We start from the raw sequence: 19,098 nt of genomic DNA, 5'->3' as shown, positions 1-19,098 counted from the left end.
CAAATCAAAGTCCTTTTAAGAGCATATGGGTCTTGGCTACACCTCTTTAAGGCTGTTAATTTCCATATGAGGAAGTTTTCATAAATTTTACAGTCATGTGGCTCATCTAATGAATAGTGATAACAAAAATGGACCCAAAGTCACATCGCTAAGTGACATTTAGTCACACTATTCTGCAAACCAATCATCTCTCCAACATCCTATTTTACCTCTTTATTGTGCAATGATGGGTTTCCCAGGCGGCTCAGCTGGTAAAAAATCCACCTGCAGTGTGGGAGACCTGCATTCGATTGCTGGGTTGGGAAGATCCCCTGGAGAAGGGGACGACAACCCACTCTAGTATTCTGGCCTGGAGAATTCCATGGGCTGTATAGTCCATGGGGTTGCAAAAGAGTTGGACATGACTCAGTGATCTTCATTTTCACAATGCAATGACGAATGTGCATATGGAGAAATACTGAAATGTTTTATTAATAACTGAAGGAAAGTAAATTATATTTAACATTATGTTAATATTAAGTATGCTACATCATACCCAATTTTTGGTAAAGTGGGAATGATTCATATGTAGTACAACAATAACTTTTATCTTAACTTTTATCTTAAAACAGTTGTCATAGAGAAATTTCCCAATGATACCTAAAAGCATTAATATGAGATTTAAAATGACCAACTAACAGAAAGATATTGACAGGAAAGCTTACTTGAAGTTCAAAATGACTGAAGACCAATAATTCCTAAATAAAGCTATTTTGAACTTCTGTTGTAACAGTTCTTAAGAGTATAAAATTAAGCATAAAATGAATTGCCCATTACAGTGAAAGAAATTACTGAAAGTACTAAAAAGACCTTGTAATAAAACACCATTTAACTAATTTGATGACAAATTTATATAAAAGAATTATGAATTTTTACTCAATATTCATCTAAAAATAATCAATATGAAAGATAGTATAGAGATTCCTTAAAAAACTAGGAATAAAACCACCATATGACCCAGCAATCCCACTCATAGGTATATGAGGAAACCAAAATTGAAAAAGACATGTGTATCCCATTGTTTTTTGCAGCACTATTTACAATAGCTAGAACATGGAAGCAATCTAGATGTCCCATCAACAGATGAATGGATAAAGAAGTTGTGGTACGTATAAACAATGGAATGTTACTCAGCCATAAAAAGGAATGTATCTGAATCAGTTCTGATGAGGTGGATGAACCTAGAACCTATTATACAGAGAGTAGTAAGTCAGAAAGAGAAAGATAAACATCATATTCTAACACATATATACAGAATCTAGAAAAATGGTATTTAAGAATTTATTTACAGGGCAGCAATAGAAAAAATGGAAAAACAGAGGATAGACTTATGGACATGGGGAGAGAGGTGGAGAGGGTGAGATGTATGGAAAGAGTAACATGGAAACTTATATTACCATATGTAAAATAGATAGCCAATGGGAATTTGCTATATGGCTCAGAAAACTCAAACAGGGGCTCGGTATTAATACAGAGGAGTGGGATGGTGAGGGAGATGGGAGAGAGGTTCAAAAAGGAGGGGATATATGTATATCTATGGCTGATTCAGTTGAGGTTTGACAGAAAACAACAAAATCCTGTAAAGCAATTATATTTCAATTAAAATTAAAAAATAAATTAAAAAAATAAAAATAATCAATAAAGTCTTAGGGCCCTTAGATTATCTATGTATCTATATCTGTGTCTATTCTCCTTAATTTCATTTGAGATATCAAATAAGCTTCTACTCAAGAATAATAAAAAGGAAATTCACTTAAATAATATTTTCTCTGGGTTGAAATCCGTTAAAGGAGTTAAGAAAATTTAACTAGAGGGACTTCCCTGGTGGTCCAGTGGTTAAGACTACATGCTTCCATGTTGTCAGTTTACCCGCCTGAAATATTTTCAGACCTAGTTTTGACAGTTCCTACATTATGTTAAAATGAATTTTTTTTTTAAAAGACTCCATGCTTCCACTCCTGGGGACATGGGTTCAGTCCCTGGTTGGGGAACTAGGATCCCACATGCTGTGTGGTAGGGCTAAAAAATAAATAAATAAAATAAATTTATTTATCCTGATTGCTACCTTTTCTTAGTAATAGCATACTCAAAGATATACTTTGGTAAAATTAAGCCTTATCAGCAGAAAGACTATATCCACCCAATAGCCTTACTCTATTTGACCTGAATCATCTGTGCTACTTAGCTTATTATATGATGCCAGGCAGAGAACCTTACTTCTCTGAGGCCTCAGTTTCCTCAACTGTAAAATTACTTGTTCAGTAATTTTTTTTTTTTTAAGAGACATCACATACCTGTATCACTCATAACTAATCACAGCATTAATTCTCAAGCAGGGGGCACACTAATATGCCTGGAATGGGGAGAAACAACATGGCTTGAAAAACCCCACTAACAACTCTGATACCAAATGACCTAGATTCTTACCACTCCAAGTGTGGTCCTAGAACATCAACATTGGCATTGCCTGGAAGCAAAGTGGGAAAACTTGCCCCCCAATGTTACAACGGAATCAGATTCTGCACTTCAACCAAAACCTAAACCAATCGGTATACACATTGATGTTTGTGAAGCAGTGAACTAGTGCTTCTAGCTCCAGTATGTCCTAATTCCATGATTTTATAGATAGATTCCTCAAGGGCAATCAATAAATACATTTATCAGTAGAAGGCCCTAAGGAGAAAAGAATAATAAAGATTAGAAATCAACAGCAAATAAAACTACTGAGAAAAACCAATGAAACTCAAAGTTGACTCTGAAAAGATCAGTAACACTGACAAATGGATAGACTGCCCAACAGAAAAAGAATTACTAAAATTAGAAACGAAGAGGAGACACTACTACTGACCTCACAGAAACAAAAAGGATTGTGTGGGCAGTTGTATGCCAACATATTAGATAACCTAGATAAAAAGGACAATTTTTAATAAAGATAAACTACCAAAACTGACTCAAGAAGAAACAGAAAATCTGAATAGATCTATATAGTAAGTAAAGATATTAAATTCATAATAAAAAGCACATCCTGTAAAGAAGAGGCCAAAACCAGATTGTTTCACTATTGAAATTTACCAGACATTTAAAGAATTAATGCCAATTTTTCACAAACATTATATGAAATGTCCAGAAGAGGTAAATCTATAGAAACAGGAAGCAGGTTAGTATAGTTGTCAGGAACTGGGAGGAAGGGTGAATAGGAAGTGAATGCTGATGGGTACAGAGTTTCTTTACAGGGCGAAGAAAATATTCTGGGATTAGACAGTGGTGATGAATGTACAACTTTGTGAATATACTAACAACTACTGAACTGTACAGTTTAAAGTGGTAACCCTTAATGATATATGAATTATACCTCAATAAAGTTTTAATTAAAAAAAAACTAAAACTTGAGACATAAAATATAGCATATGGATCCTGATTTTAAAAAACTGACAACAGACTTTGAAAATGGGCTGAACAGTACATACTATTAGGAAATTATTGTTAATTTTGTTAGGTGTGGTACTGAATATTTACAGGTAATAAACCAATGTTTAGAGTTTGCTTTAAAATACTCTAGAAAAATGTGGGGGCTGATAGATGAAATAAGATCAGCATACAGTGATAATAATTGAAGCTGAGTGATGGAAAAGTTAAGTTTCTTATGTTACTCTCTCTACTTTATGTATTTGGAAAATTCCATAATTAAAAAGTTTCTGCTTTCTCTTGCTTCAGGTCATGGTTTACCTGCTAGCCTCCAGTAAGAATTTAGTGCTGTTTTCTTCTTCCCTGAACATAACAAAAAAATTCCCTTTTGACTGCCATTAGCATTGAAATGAATAAGTTTTTCTGGATATTTAGTATTCCAAAGCCACTCACCTGTATACTCTTACTCGTTTTTAATCAGGTATTGTGAAATAAAGAGATCAATCAATCTCTCTCTCTGTCCACACTTCCTAATACAGAGCTCTTAAAATCTTAATAATTTTCCAAGTGATAAAAGCCATAGGAGCATCTTTTGTTATATTCTGTTTCTTTCTAGTTCCTGAAATAGCTCCACATCAAAGGTAAAAGGAGTATCTTTGTTATTCCTAACAACTTCCTCTCAATCAGAGTTTATGCTAGTGAGGTGAGTTTTAGAAAGCCTCCTATCAGCATGGGGGGGTGAGGTGAGGGGTGGGGGTGTTGGGGGGACTGGTGGCCAGGGGAAACCAGTGGTGCGATAAGTTGGGACTTTCAGCCATCACTTCCCACCTACAAATCCAGGGAGGGGAGAGAGGCGGGAGATTGGAGAGTGCAATCATAAGAGTAGTAGTATTATCAGTCGCTCAGTTGTGCCTCAGTCGTGTCTGACTTTGTGACCCCACAGACTGTGGCCGACCAGGCTCCTCTGTCCATGGGATTCTCCAGGCAAGAATGGGTGGAGTGGGTGGTCATTCCCTTCTCCAGAGGATCTTCCCGACCCAGGGATTGAACCTGGGTCTCCTGCACTGCAGGCAGATTCTTTACCATCTGAGCTACAAGGAACCAGGTTTTAATCAATGATTAAATCATAATCATTTGAGGCCTACATAATGAGGCTCCATAAAAACCTAATGAAAGGGTTCAGAGAGCTTCTGAACATACTGAGGTGATGGGAGGGCGATGTGCCCAGAGAAGGTAGGGAAGTTTTGTGCTCCTATGCATCTCTTTCATCTGGCTGTTCTTGAGTTGTGTTATGTTAGAAACCACCTGTAATCTAGCAAGTAAACTCTTCCTCAGTTGTGTGAACTGGTCTAGCAAATTATAAAACTTGAGGAGGGGGCCATGAAAACCTCTAACTTAGAGCTGGTGGATGAGAGCATGGGTGACAACTTAGGATAACTGACTCATTGAAAGTAAAGTGGTGAAGAAGAAACTATTGGGCATCATTGGAGAGAGAAACTGACTTAGATTTTTGTTCAGTGTGACTAAATCTACCAAGGACAATACTGATTTAAGAAGAAATAGAAAATCTGAATAGAACTACAGTAAGTAAAGATATTAAATTCATAATAAAAAGCACATCCCATAAAGAAGAGGCCAAAACCAGATTCACTATTGAGATTCACCAGACATTTAAAGAATTAATGCCAATTCTTCACAAACATTATATGCAATGTCCAGAAGAGGCAAATCTATAGAAACATGAAGTAGGTCAGTATAGTTGTCAGGAACTGGGAGGAAGGGTGAATAGGGAGTGAATGCTGATGACAACTTAGACTTGTGATCCGTATTGAAAGTGAGGGGGCATCTTGTGGAGCCTGTGTTAACCCTAGGGAGATAGAGTCCGAATTGAAGTGATGTTGGAGAACTGGTGGGTGTGAGAAAAAGAAAAAACCCGCATTCAGAGTCAGAACATTGTGAGCAATAGAGGAAAACACTGCTTTCTTTTAGGTAATCATTTCTAATTTTTAAAAGATGTTCATTTCTAATCCAGCTTGTCCAAGAGTTCCCTAGGAAATCACACTGATCTCCTCTTCACTGGGCTCCTATAGGGTACTATAATCAAGTTTAGTTTCGGCAAGTTTCCCAGGCTTCTTCAAGTACCTTTACCTGAAGAATTCCTTCCACACCACTGAAGAATACCCAGATTATTTCTGGGAACATCTAGAAGTTGGGACAATTGTCAATCTGCTTTGTTTTTATGCAACATAAGAAATTTAGGTGCTAAGTACAAATTCAAGAGTTCTTTGCTCTGCTCAATTTATTCCATAGAAACAATTTAAATATTAGGGGGCACACTGTGACTTAGAACAGTTAGATCTCTGATCTAGAAGAGTTAGAGCTGTCTTTCTCACATCCCCTGAGTGATGCTGGGGAAATTTCTCATGCCTTTTTATCTAACTTGTAAGATATGGAGAGAGGACAACCGTTCTGGGACTTCATGCACTACTGTAAGTCTTCATGGGTTGTATCAAGACTGCCAGGCCCTGATTGCTCTATTACCCAGGCCATTTCCTTGGCTTGCTTCTGCAACTGATCATCGTGAGAGATGATGAGGCTTTCCTGCACTTCCTATAAAAGTATCTGTTCCCCAAACTCAGTGTTCCTCAGCTGCAACACAGAAACACCATGCACACAGCATCTTCCTGATGCGCCCAGGTGCAACTCTTATGCAAGAGGAACTGCCCACTGTGTCATGGATAATAAAGTCTTTCATTCCTTGACCAGTATCCAAGAAACAGTAATAGGATGGTTTTTTAGTTTGTAAGCATAGTAAATCCCAATCTTGACAAAATACAGGAATAATCTCTACCCTTAATTTAACTTCCTGGAATACAGTACACCTGTGCTCCAAATGAGACAATACCAAAAGCAATATAAAGATAAACGCATGATAACTGCAGTACAGGATTTGAGGCAGAACCTAAATATAAACTCACAGACAACATGGGAGAAAGTATTCCACGTGGTGGGAATGGGAATGTGAAATGAGGCGAGGGAGATAAGAACACAGGGGGGAGCTCTTGCTGGGGACAATCAGAAAACAGGAAGGGGAGAGTTAAATGACGGGTCTGTTAACACTACACTTCCTGCATATCCAAGAAGCAGGCAATGGGAACCCACTGTGGGTTCTGAGCAGGGAAGTCATATGATTAAAACCCTGTTTGAGGATGACTGCGTGCGTGCTAAGTCACTTGTTGTGTCTGATTCTTTGCGACCCTGTGGACTGTATGTAGCCCACCAGCCTCTGTCCATGGGATTTTCCAGGCAAAAATACTGGAGTCAGTTGCCATGCCCTTCTCCAGGGGATCTTCCTGACCCAGGCATCAAACTCGCATCGTTTACATCTCTTGCATTGGTAGGTGGGTTCTTTACCATTAGCGTCACCTGGGAAGCTCCTTAAAGGATTATGCAAAGTAAATTTGAAGAATTTTGGGGAGAGGATCAAAATGGCTTAACCTGTTAAGGAAACAGGAGTGAAGAATAACCTAACATTTTCACCCTGTGAGCCTGGAATACTGTGCTAAAAATGGAAATGAAAAACACTGAATAACTGTTTTGGAAGTAAAGGGTAAAAAAAAAAAAAAAAGGATCCAATGATGTGGAAGCATTCTATAATAATTTTTATCACACAGTTGTAAATACAAACTAAAGTTTGGGGTTGGATAATTACTAGCAAAGGGATAATGGGTGCAATGATTAGAAATAAGATGTTTTCATCAGAGGAGATGATTTGAAGCAAAATAGAAGGATGCAAGATCACTGGCCCAGGCTTTAAAGGGTGCCAACAATTATAGGCTGGAACAGAACGCAACATACTGGCAATGCTGGAAGAGCTCCTTTGCTTATATCTTGGCAGCGAGAGCTAAAATGGATATATAACAGAGAGGCAGTACAGGAAACTGGACTATCAAACTAAAGTTCACAACTCCTTGCTGCTGCTACTGCTAAGTCGCTTCAGTTGTGTCTGACTCTGTGCAACCCCATAGATGGCAGCCCACCAGGCTCCTCCATCCCTGGGATTCTCCAGGCAAGAATACTGGAGTGGGTTGCCATGTCCTTCTCCAATGCATGAAAGTGAAAAGTGAAAGTGAAGTTGCTCAGTCGTGTCCGACTCTTAGCGACCCCATGGACTGCAGCCCACCAGGCTCCTCCATCCATGGGATTTTCCAGGCAAGAGGACTGGAGTGGGGTGCCATTGCCACAACTCCTTACTGGGGTATAAAAAGTCGATTTATTATAGTATGTCCCATATATTAAGGTTATGTGTTGTTTCATGAAACTTCTGTAGAAATAAATGATGTGTGTGTGGAGTTCTGATGAAAAGTATTTTTGAGAGTCAACTAGGTTTGAACTTTGGTATAGTGGGTGAGCACAGCTCTGCAACTAGTTTGCTGGCATTTGAACTTTTCCCTTAGCTGTGTAACCCTAAGCAAGTTTCTTTTTTCCTTTCTTTTTTTTGCACTTACCATTTTGAGATAATTGTAGCTTCACAAGCAGTTGTAAGACATAATAGAGAGATACTGTGTACACTTAACCTAATTCTCCCAAAGGTAAGATTTTGCAAAACTAGAGTAACTTATGATGACCAGGATGCGACACTGAACTGTGTCACAAGGATCCCTCATTTTGATTTTTTATAGCCACAAGCATTTCCCTCCTGCCTCCTACCCTGTTATAACCCAGGGCAACTACTAATCTATTTTCCATTTCTGTAGTGCTGTCATTTCAAGAATGTTATATAAATGGAATCAAAAAATATGTAACTTTTAATATTGGCTTTATTTGTTTTCACTCAGCATAATTCTTGAGGGATCCATCCAGGGTATCAATAGTTTGTTCCTTTTTATTGCTGAGTAGTATTCCACTGTGAAAATTTCTTAACTCTGCAGGCCTGACTTCTTTTATCCATAAGATGATGATAGGGTTCTGAAGATTAAACAAGCTCATGTGTGTTAAATATTTAGAAATGCTTAGGCTGTACTAAGAATAAAAAATTGTTAGCTTTCAAAAGTATTATGGTCCTCCATAGATAAATTAAACAATTTTATTTAATTTAAAATAAGCCTTCAGAGACTACCCTAGTGGTTCAGTAGTTAAGAATTTCCCTGCCAATGCAGGGGCTGCTGCTGCTAAGTTGCTTCAGTCGTGTCTGACTCTCTGTGACCCCATGGACTGCAGCCTACCAGGCTCCTCCGTCCATGGGATTTTCCAGGCGAGAGTACTGGAGTGGGTTGCCATTGCCTTCTCCTCCAGTGCAGGGGATTTGTGTTCAATTCCTGGTCCAGGAAGATACCACATGCCCCGGAGCAACTAAGCCCATGTGACACAACTACTGACCCCATGTGCCCGAGAGACTGTGCTCCACAAGAGCTGCCTCTGCAATGAGAAACCCAAGCACCGCAAGTAGAAGAGTAGTCCCTGCTCACAGCAACTAGAAAAATAATGCAGCAATAAAGACCTAGTGCAGCCAAAACTAACTAAATAAAAATTAAAAAAAAAAAATAAACCTTCATTGAACATATGTATGATACAGTACTAGATGCTAAAACAAATCTCTTAGATATAGTCCTTCCATTTTTCAAGGTGACGGACATCAAGTCTTAACTCATGAAATACATCAAGGGACCAGTAAGCTATCTTGATCAGGTATTATTTCACACAAGTATATTATTTCCCTAATTCAAATAACATCCCAGCCACCCCAGTGCTCAGAGAGATGAGTAATCTGGTAACTGCAAATATACAGAATCTGTTTAAAAGGTTTGTAATAAGTACAGATAGGAATTCAGTGTTTAGTGAGAAACTAAAGAGGGTAAACCATGTGCTTTTATTATTGCGTTTAGTCTTCATAATCTTTTAGTGAGTTTCAAAACTTTTCAACCTGAATTAATAGCACATAATGAGATGATATGTGAGATAATTGATCAGTGTTGTAAACATGATACAATTCTGTCCTAAGAAGACATTTTGTATTCTACCAGACGTAAGTTATAGACACGTTGACTGTAAAACCAATCATCACTGTACGAAATCAGTTCACTGGAAAAACCTTCAATCTTGCCAAAATCAAAACAAAACACAAGAAAAATCAAACCCCAAAATGAACAGTTCAAATCTGTGACCTCCTAGAGTTTGGTATTTTAAAAAGCAGTTTTTCAGGAAAATGGAAGCTAGTGTTAACATTTTGCCTATTAAAAAGCCACTGCTTATGACACAGCCATAATAACTGATAAGAAATATAATTAAAGCAGCTCAGCAGTGAAGGGTCTCCTGAAAAGATCTGAGCCTACCATACATCAGTAGCTTTCTCCAGGTCTGACTGTAGGCTCCTCTCCTGACCCTGAGCTGCTATGGGTGTTAAGTGTGGGTAATACTCCATAGTGAAAGTCAAAGTGTTAGTCACTCAGTTGGGTCCAACTCTTTGCGGCTGCGTGGACTGTAGCCTGCCAGGCTCCTCTGTCCATGCGATTTTCCAAGCAAGAATACTGGAGTGGGTTACCACGCCCTCCTCCAGGGGATCTTCTTGACCCAAGGATTGAACCAGTGTCTCCTGCATTGCAGGCAGATTCTTTACCATCTGAGCCATCAGGGAAGCCTGACACACAAATTCTAGTATTTCATATAACTGAAACGAGACACAAGATGCAGAAAATTCTATACAAAAGGCAAGGATGAAATGACTCAAAAGAGTTAACAAGTAAAGCCATTTTCCTTCCCTGACTCTGATTTTCTTTTTTAAGCTATATTGCAGTAAGACTTTCCTGTAAAAAGGTTCTTGGCTAACATTAGCATATTCCACTTTACTGGTAGGGATCATCAAAGTAATACAACTCACATCTTCTTACATGCACCCTTATATTCATAGCAGCATTATTCACAATAGCCAAGAAATGGAAGCAACCTAAGTGTCCAACAACAGAGGAAAGAATAAATAAGATGTGGTACATACATACAGTGGAATATTACTAAGCCATAAAAAAGAATGAAATAATGTTCTTTGCACCTATAAAAAAAGCACAAAATAATGCTATTTGCTATTTGGATTCAACTAGAGATTATCACACTAAGTCAATCAGAAAAACAAATACCATGTGACATCACTTATTATTTGTGGAACCTAAAATATGACACAAAGTAACCTATTTATGAAACAGAAACAGAATCAGGGACACTGAAAACAAACTGGTGGTTGCCAAAGGGGAGGGGATTGGCGGAGGGATGGAGTGGGCGTCCGGGATCAGCAGATGCAAACTGGCATGCATAGAATGGATAAACAACAAGGCCCTACTGTATAGCATGGGAAACTATATTCAGATTCCTATGGTAAGCCATAATCAAAAAGAATATGAAAAAGGATGTGCATATATATATCCATATATACGTATGGACTTCCCTGGTGGCTCAGACAATAAAGCGTCTGCCTACAACGTGGGAGACCCAGGTTCAATCCCTGGGTCAGGAAGATCCCCTGGAGAAGGAAATGGCAACCCACTCCAGTGTTCTTGCCTGGAGAATCCCATGGATGGGGGAGCCTGCTGGCCTATAGTCCATGGGGTCGCAAAGAGTCGGACATGACTGAGTGACTTCACTTTCACGTTCACTTTATATGTATAACTGAGTCACTTTGCCGTACAGCAGTAATTAATACAATATAGTTCAGTTATACTTCAAAAAAATTTATATCTTGTTTTTTCCCCTTTCTGATTTCCCCGCTAATGATTCACAAAAATTTCATCAAAAAAGAAATGAAAAAGAGGAGGCTGACTCACACAGTAGGCTTGATTCTTACAGCAGTAATTCATATTAAAGCAACAGAATTTTGCCAGGACTAAGTCATAGAGAAGAAGTCTCTTAAGAAGGACACAGATTTGTTGGCTTTTATGTATGAAGTCTATTAAAGGAATCAAAACCTTAAACCTGTTTAGTGTCTGGTAAATAATAATCATAATCAAAATGGCAGATAACATAGTAGACAGTACTCACTGAATGAATCAACACGGCTCTCTTTTTTCCTTGTCTAGAAACTCTCGGGACTAGACAATACTGATCTGTTTTTTTCTTTAGAATACATATAGCTAACTATATTAAAAGTAAAACCTAAGACGGAATAAATAGATAGTTTGATTCTAGGAAATGGCATGAAACTCAGGATAATTGACTCATTGAAAGTAAAGTGCTGAAGAAGAAACTATTGGGCATCATTGGAGAGAGAAATTGACCTAGATTTTTGTTCAGTGTGACCAAATCTACCAAGGACAATACTATCCCAAGTTGATATGAGTACCAAGAATTTTAAGACAGTCTCTGCTCTCAAGGATTTTACACTTTAGCTAAGAATGTAAACACACAAGAAGGAGAGAACAAGTGAAAAACCTTAAGCTCCAAGTTCTGCAGGACTTGAGTTTATTGAAAAATGAACTGTGTCAAAGCTGTCAGGGAGTGCTTCTGGGTGTGGAGAGAAGGGGAGTGAATGTTCTGGTTGGGATGTCATGGGAACAAGGCAGGAGAGGAGGCTGAGTGCAGCTCATGCAGTCAGTGGAAAGGCCAGTGTGGGCAGAGTGGTGGGTGGGTGTGCGCTAAGAGAATGTACACTGAAGCTGGGGGGCTTTCAGTTGCCCAACCAAAGTGGGAGAAAGTACAATGATACAGTGAAGTGGAGCCAGACTTCAATTTTTCTTATAAAAAGTGTAAATCACCTTGAGCTCCTTAAAGTAAGGTACCAATTATGGAAAAAATAATTACTGGTTGGGAGCCTTCATGCATTAAAATGTATGTGCTACTTGTCAAAGAAATTCCACCAGAAAGGAATGCTGTAAGATGACTAAGCTCAAGGTGCTTACTGTGATGGAAATCTACAAATCAGAGCAACATTCCAGACAAAATATTTGAAGTTCCTGGGGTCTGTTTGTTTCTAAACTGTTTGTGGAATTCACAGAAATAGGTATATATATATATATATATATATATATATATATATACACATATACATACACACACACACACATATATATATATATACACACACAGATGTATATATACATTTTTAAATGAATGATATAAAAACATTTACATTTTCCTAAGAAACAAATGAAAAAACAGACATAGAAAAAATCGATACAATCTTGAAATAAAGTCCCCTTTGAACATGTCATTTAACAAATATCCTAAAGGAACAGCATAAACATATTAATGCCACTTTACTTGGAACCATAAAGATTTTAAATGCAAGACTCTGAAAACCCTACTCCTGTATGAAGCACCTGCATGGACAATCTGGCAAACATGCTTACTGCTCCAGCTACTGTCAATGGGAAATAAAACCTAAAGTGGACACTTCCTCTTATGGAAAACGATCAAAAGGTGGTTAGAAAATTAAAAGAAAGAAAAAGAAAGAAAGAAAAAAAAAAGCTGAAAGATGCTGGTGTGGCACGCACCTTCTGTATCATCGCGCATTTGCTCCACCAAATCTGTCAAATCCTCCCAAGAGTCTTTGCAAACGGCAAAAAGAAAGGAAAAGAAAGATAAAATGTCATGCAAGCCAAGAAAGAAAAGTGTTATCAAAAACAAGGTATCAAAAGGGGTAACTGAAAGGGGGACTCCTAGAACTCTTTGGGCGTAACCAGGAGATTAGCAGTGAAAAGTGCTGGGAACGAACCCAAGGAGCCGTGCGACACTAACCAAGCAGAGATATCAACTGTGACTGTTAAACATGTCTCAAAGCTAAGATTAACAATTTCGAAGCTTCTCATCAGAGGAGAGAAAGATGTATGCCCCATAAAAAGTAACAGATTTTTTTTTCCCACCGAAAATCAAGATTTGCATTCTAAGTGTGAATACCATTGACCTCATTTAATATTTATTTTGACCTTCCGTGAAGCTGAAACACATGTGGAGTGTTTTTTAGACTCAAGCCAAATATCATGATGGAAAACTAGTGACTTTTCTTAAAATAAATAGTGGCTTAGACAGTAAAAATAATTAAAGAACAATCTAAATACTTGTCCCAAGCCCTCTACCCCGATGGTTCTCCTTCCTCAAAACAAAAATAAAGGAAAAATTGCTGTTTTGAAGACAAAACAAATCACTTATAATTCAGTAAAGATAGACGTTTACTCAATTTAATGTATAGTACTCTTTCCTCTTGCTATAAATTCAATGTTTTTCAAAATTAAATTTGATTAGCATACAGTTGCTTTACAATGTTGTGTTAGTTTCTACTGTACAGCAAAGTGAATCAGCTATATGTATACAGATCCTCTTTTTTGGATTTCCTTCCCCACTATAAATTCAATATTCTTATATACAGAATATTCCATGTGAGGCAAAAGGACAAGAATGTCAAGATTTCAAACATAAAAGAGACTTCATTATAGTTTCTTCTAACAGTGTCTTAAGCTGTAAGATTATCTGTTCTATAAAATTTGAGAACCTACAGAAATTTTTTACAAAATGGATGAGCTTCATCCTTCAGAAACTCTGAAACCATTACACACAACTGCAACATTCATACTTAAACTCACAAAGTCATGTGAATTTTATATGTATAAATACTTAGCAAATAAAAGTAAGTTCTCAGAGGATAAAGCATAACAAAACTAAGAAAGTGAGCAAAGAATACTTTGCCCATGATAAGCCCTCTTTCTTAAAAAAATTATCATGGAAGTCAGCATTGGATCTGAAGCAATAACTTGAAATAACCATCTAGAAAAAGAAATTTATCATTTGTCCTATTCTCACAAGTTTATTAAATTATCACTGTAATTAAACTGGTTAAGTTTGGTTCTCATGTGGCATAGTGATTTTCAAGTGGCGTCTAAGGGTACATTCCAGTGTCAAATATATGGTCAGTTATCCTGTAAAAATGTACCAAAAAACCCAAAAATATATAAAAAGTTTAAATTTAACTTCAGAAAACAGGGAAGCAGATGGGGATCTAGTAAGGTGACATGTGATGAAAATGGAACGAAAACTACATATATAGATTATTGTTAGGTCAGACCCAAAGATAGCTAATATAAAAAGCAAGCATCTCTATTCTATTACATTTGTATTGTCTTTCCATTAATGATTTTGCCCAGGCTCACATCCCAGCTCCACCCCTCACTGCCTGTTACGACCTTGGTCCAGAGACTTTATCTCTTTTTTTCTTAGTCTCCTCATCTATAAAACACGGACAAGAACAGTATCTATCTTACAGCACTGTTGCAACGAGTGAAAGAGTAAACATCAGTCCAGAATCTTTTATCTGATTATTTTCTGGCCAAATGAACTTTGAAATTCAGAATTTTATTTTTTTAGAAAGGTGAAATGGCAATACCGAGGCCAAGAAACATGCAGAACTAGCAAGGCCTGGGGCAGCATGTCACAAGCAAGCAGATTAGAATTTCTGCAGGAAATGAATGGATATTCAAATTAAATAGAATCAATAAAGACTATAAATAGCTGCAAGTAAATTTAGGTCATATTTCAGCACCAAATAAGTTCAGGCAAACTTATGAAAAACACTTTCAGAGCTTTTACTAGATTTTATGATTGTGGATCAGTATGTGTAGAACACTCAGAAAGTGTCTCATACAGAAAAAGCATAATTCTATTATTTTACAATGAATTTGTGTTAAAATACATCATATACAGATTCTTTGCATATATGATTTTCAAGTATAATCCTCTGAAAATATAATGTGCTACAGATTTATATTGTGTAGGCTTAAAGATTTATAAGAACCTATTTTTCTAACAATCATGCTATTTTTCTATATAGACTTGCTATATGACCTTGTGAAAATCAGTGACTATTCTTATTTTAGTCTGCATTTCTTTAACCAAAAGCTGCATTTTTCACCTAATAGAAGTCCATCTTGTTAAGCAGAATATACAGAATCTCCAAGATCTATGCAAAGAAGAGCTCAGGAAAGTGAATTTCTAGGTAGAAATGGGTGGTGGGTACAAGAGGTCTCTCTGACTTGCCCTTGGCATGTCTCATCTAGAGCACTTTTCTGTTCCATCCAGACTTACTTTGTTTTGTTTCTAAAACAACATTTAAAATCATGAGTGCCAGAGTGATAGAATCAGTTTAAAAGAGACAGCCCTGCTCCCTGGAAGGTAACAGGTATGTTTTCTCTTTTTAAAGTTGTTCCCCACTTTACCTTGGCATGCTTAGAATTGTACTGTAATAAAGAATGCATACCGCAATATTCTTTTATAACCCCCAAACAAGAATTGATAAAAGATTTCTTTAAAAAATTGTGCCCTCTGGAATATGTTCAACTTGTTAAAACAACAACAATAACAAAAACGAAAGCATCTAATATATGAATCGAAGAGGTGTGGCAGCAGAGCCAACTCCTGTCTCTTTCCCAGAACATTTCCTTTTTGGAGGAGTAGTAGTTTGTTGCCTCGAGTATGTTTCACCTGATCTAAAAAGCTATATTACCTTAAATTTTTGCCATAATACATATTCACAGATTACAAAGAAGAGTAATATAGAACCTTACTGGTTGATACAGAAGATAAGGTCTGGATTAAATTTTGCTCTAGACAAAGCATAGTTCAGAGCTGTGGCGATCAGAATTGTGCCAGACGTGCACTCTAAATGTCAAGTGGTAAATGGGTGCTTCCAAAGTTATGCTAGCTACTCAGTTCTCACTCAGAACACTGACTCACAAGGAAAGGAGTGTGGATTGTCACAGGGTTGGTCCCATGAGACCAACGTAACATCAGGACCACCACTCCACTCTGAACACTTGGATTAAATGGTAAAATGCTGCTCCTAACAGTCTCTATCACCTTATTTTTAAGATCCATTTGAATGAAGACATGGTTTAAGTCAAGAGACAAGAGACAGGCTGCAACTGTACAAAGGCTGTGAGTTTTCAAGGAAGCATAGCTTATTTCCTGGCTAAACGAGCAGACTAATTTACTTGACTTAAATTTAGTGATACTGTAAGAAAGTTGCTCTCATGGCACATGCTGACTCAATGATGACACAGTGTGTCTGGGGAAAGAGGCCCTGGCTTTGATGCTGGGCCTTGCGTAGCTACTCCTTTTCTCTCTCAACGATGGAGGGGGCAGGGGGGAGGGCTGAAGCTCCCTCCCTCCTGAGAAGCACTGGAATAGCCACAAAGTGCCTCTCCACTGTTTATGTACCCATGCTCGTGAGATCTCTCTTCTTGATATACTCTCTCTTCAGTATTATTACTATAGGGTCTGTCCTATAGACAACTGAGTTACAGTCCAGTTTAGAGACAAGTTACACTGTCTCCTTGAGGCTAGGTGTGTTTTCTTTTTTCTTTTTATTTTATTGGGGGTATAACTGCTTTACACTGTTGTGTTAGTTTCTGCTATACAATGAAGTGAATCAGCTATATGCATACATCTAGCCCCTCCCTCTTGGATCTCCCTCCACTCCACTCAATTCAGGTCACCACAGAGCACTGAGCTCCCTGTGCTATACAAAAGGACTCCACATATATGACTCAACATATGTTTTTCTCTTTCTGACTTACTTCACTCTGTGTGACACACTCTTAGGTCCTTCCAGATCTCTACAAATGATCCAATGTCATTCCTTTTTATAGGTGAGTGATATTCCATTGTGTGTGTGTATATATACACACAGACATATACACACACACACACAAACACAACATCTTTATCCATTCATCTGTTGACGGACATTTAGGGTGCTTCCATAGTGTCTTTGATTTAGAGTGTTACTTTTTGAAAGTTTATTACAGTTTCTTGAGGGGAAATCCTTCCTGAAATCCAATCACTGATCACAAATAACTCTCTGAAGGACTGTTGTGAACATAATTGTTACTTAAAGAGTACCTGTACTTAGTGCATCATAGGTAATAAATGTCAACTTTACATTTACAAGAAACCAATGCATGTCCTGTATTTTGATTTGGCTACAAACTGGAGTCCTCTAAGTATTTGCCATACTTATTTAAAGGAGATAGAGAAGACTGGATTGAAAAAAATAACAGTAATTGGGTTGATAACATAATAATAAATATTAGCAAAGGAACTATCAAGCTAACTTATAAAAAAAAAAAAAGCTAACAGGTCCTGTTATAATAAACCAGTAAGTTAGGCCAAGGTCTATTTTATTCCCAAAGTATAGTAAAAAAAAAAAAAAACTATTAGCAGGGAAATACAAACAATCCTGGAAAAAGTAATATTAAGTTATTGTGATACTGTGATTTATAATAATAAATATATATTTGGTTTTAACTTCCAGTTCCTAACACAGGCTCCTGAAATCTAATAAACTCCTAAGTGATAAGAACACTAGGCACATCTTTTGTTCTAATGAGATTACTCTGGGGATCTCTCAAATGGGAGTTGGTTCCCATAATTAAAAGTTTGGAATTATCAGCACCCCACTCCCACTTCTCTGGAGAGACAAGAGGGGCTGAAAATGGAGTTAATGACGGGTCATATGTGGCTTAGAGGGTAAAGCATCTGCTTGCAGTGCAGGAGACCCAGGTTTGATCCCTGGGTCGGGAAGATCCCCTGGAGAAGGAAATGGCACCCCACTCCAGTACTCTTGCCTGGAAAATCCCATGGACGGGGGAGCCTGGTAGGCTGCAGTCCATGGGGTCACAAAGAGTTAGACACAACTGAGTGACAACACCTTATCCATATGAGGAAGTCTCCTTAAAATCCCAATAGTATGGGGTTTGAAAACTTTCAGGCTGGTGAACACATTCATGAACCAGGAGGGTGATGTACATCAACTAGAAAGGGACAGAAGCTTCTGTGCTCTGGGCCTTCCAGACCTCACTCTACATGTCTCTTCATCTGGCTGTACGTTTGTATCCTCCAACACGTCCTGTCATAAACTAGAAACATAAGTAAGGGTTTCCCTGAGTTGTATGAGCTGTTTAGCAAATAAGTGAATTCAAGAGAGAGAAGGTCATGGGAACCTCCGATTTGTAGCCCAGTCAGCTAGAAATGGTGGGTAACCTGGGGACCTGCCACTTGCAGTCAAAGTCTGTGTGTGGTGGGGGTCAGGGAGTAGTCTTGACGATCTGAGCCCTTGACCTGTGGGATCTGATGCTATCTTCAGGGGAACAGAGTTAGAAATGAGTTAAACTGTGGGACACCCTGCCCTTGTTAAAGAATTGCTGGATAGCTACTGCCCATAGAACAGGACACGGTGACATTCTCAGATAAGACAGAGTATATCTTAGAAATATCCTAAGTTTTACAGCTCTAGAAGAAAGAAAAAAAAAAAGCCCCAGCAGCTTTTTTAACCCCAGAAAGTAAATGCTAGCAATCTTAGAGATGCATGGAATTTCTCAGTGTACAATCAGAAGTAAAACTCATCCCCTTCTGCATAGAACATTGTCACTAGCTTAAAGAAAACAGAAAAACAGATAAAATGTTACGCAGTTTACAGCTACTGAATCAACTGTCCTAAAAAACCACACTGTTTCCTTGGAGAGTTCAGATTTTAATCAGTGTGAGAAACCACAACCAACTACAGCAGTCACAGATAAAAATGAGTTGCAAGGAGGTAGCCAATGGGAACATTCATGATACCATGGCGTTAAATTTTTTTTAATGTTTATGGCAGCTTGGAAACGTGTATAAAAAATTAAAACA

At 37.8% G+C, this 19,098-nt stretch overlaps 1 protein-coding gene across 7 annotated transcripts in view; it reads right to left on the bottom strand.

Annotated features, from left to right (window-relative positions):
• The window catches only part of RUFY3 (RUN and FYVE domain containing 3), a 95,362-nt gene that overhangs the window by 42,063 nt on the left and 34,201 nt on the right, over positions 1-19,098 (bottom strand). For 2 of the 7 annotated variants that reach the window (XM_040237026.1, XM_040237023.1), the window contains exon 2: positions 12,921-12,974. The exons of the other annotated variants lie outside the window; for them this stretch is intronic. In XM_040237026.1, coding sequence (XP_040092960.1) covers positions 12,921-12,974 — 54 coding nt within the window. The remainder of the gene's footprint in view (positions 1-12,920; positions 12,975-19,098) is intronic. 7 annotated transcript variants of the gene reach the window in all.

This window comes from Oryx dammah, unplaced genomic scaffold (genome assembly GCF_014754425.2).
Source record: "Oryx dammah isolate SB20612 unplaced genomic scaffold, SCBI_Odam_1.1 HiC_scaffold_3, whole genome shotgun sequence".
NCBI classification, from domain to species: domain Eukaryota; kingdom Metazoa; phylum Chordata; class Mammalia; order Artiodactyla; family Bovidae; genus Oryx; species Oryx dammah.
The sequence above is the reverse complement of the archived record's forward strand: the minus strand, read 5'-3'. Positions and strand labels throughout refer to the sequence as shown.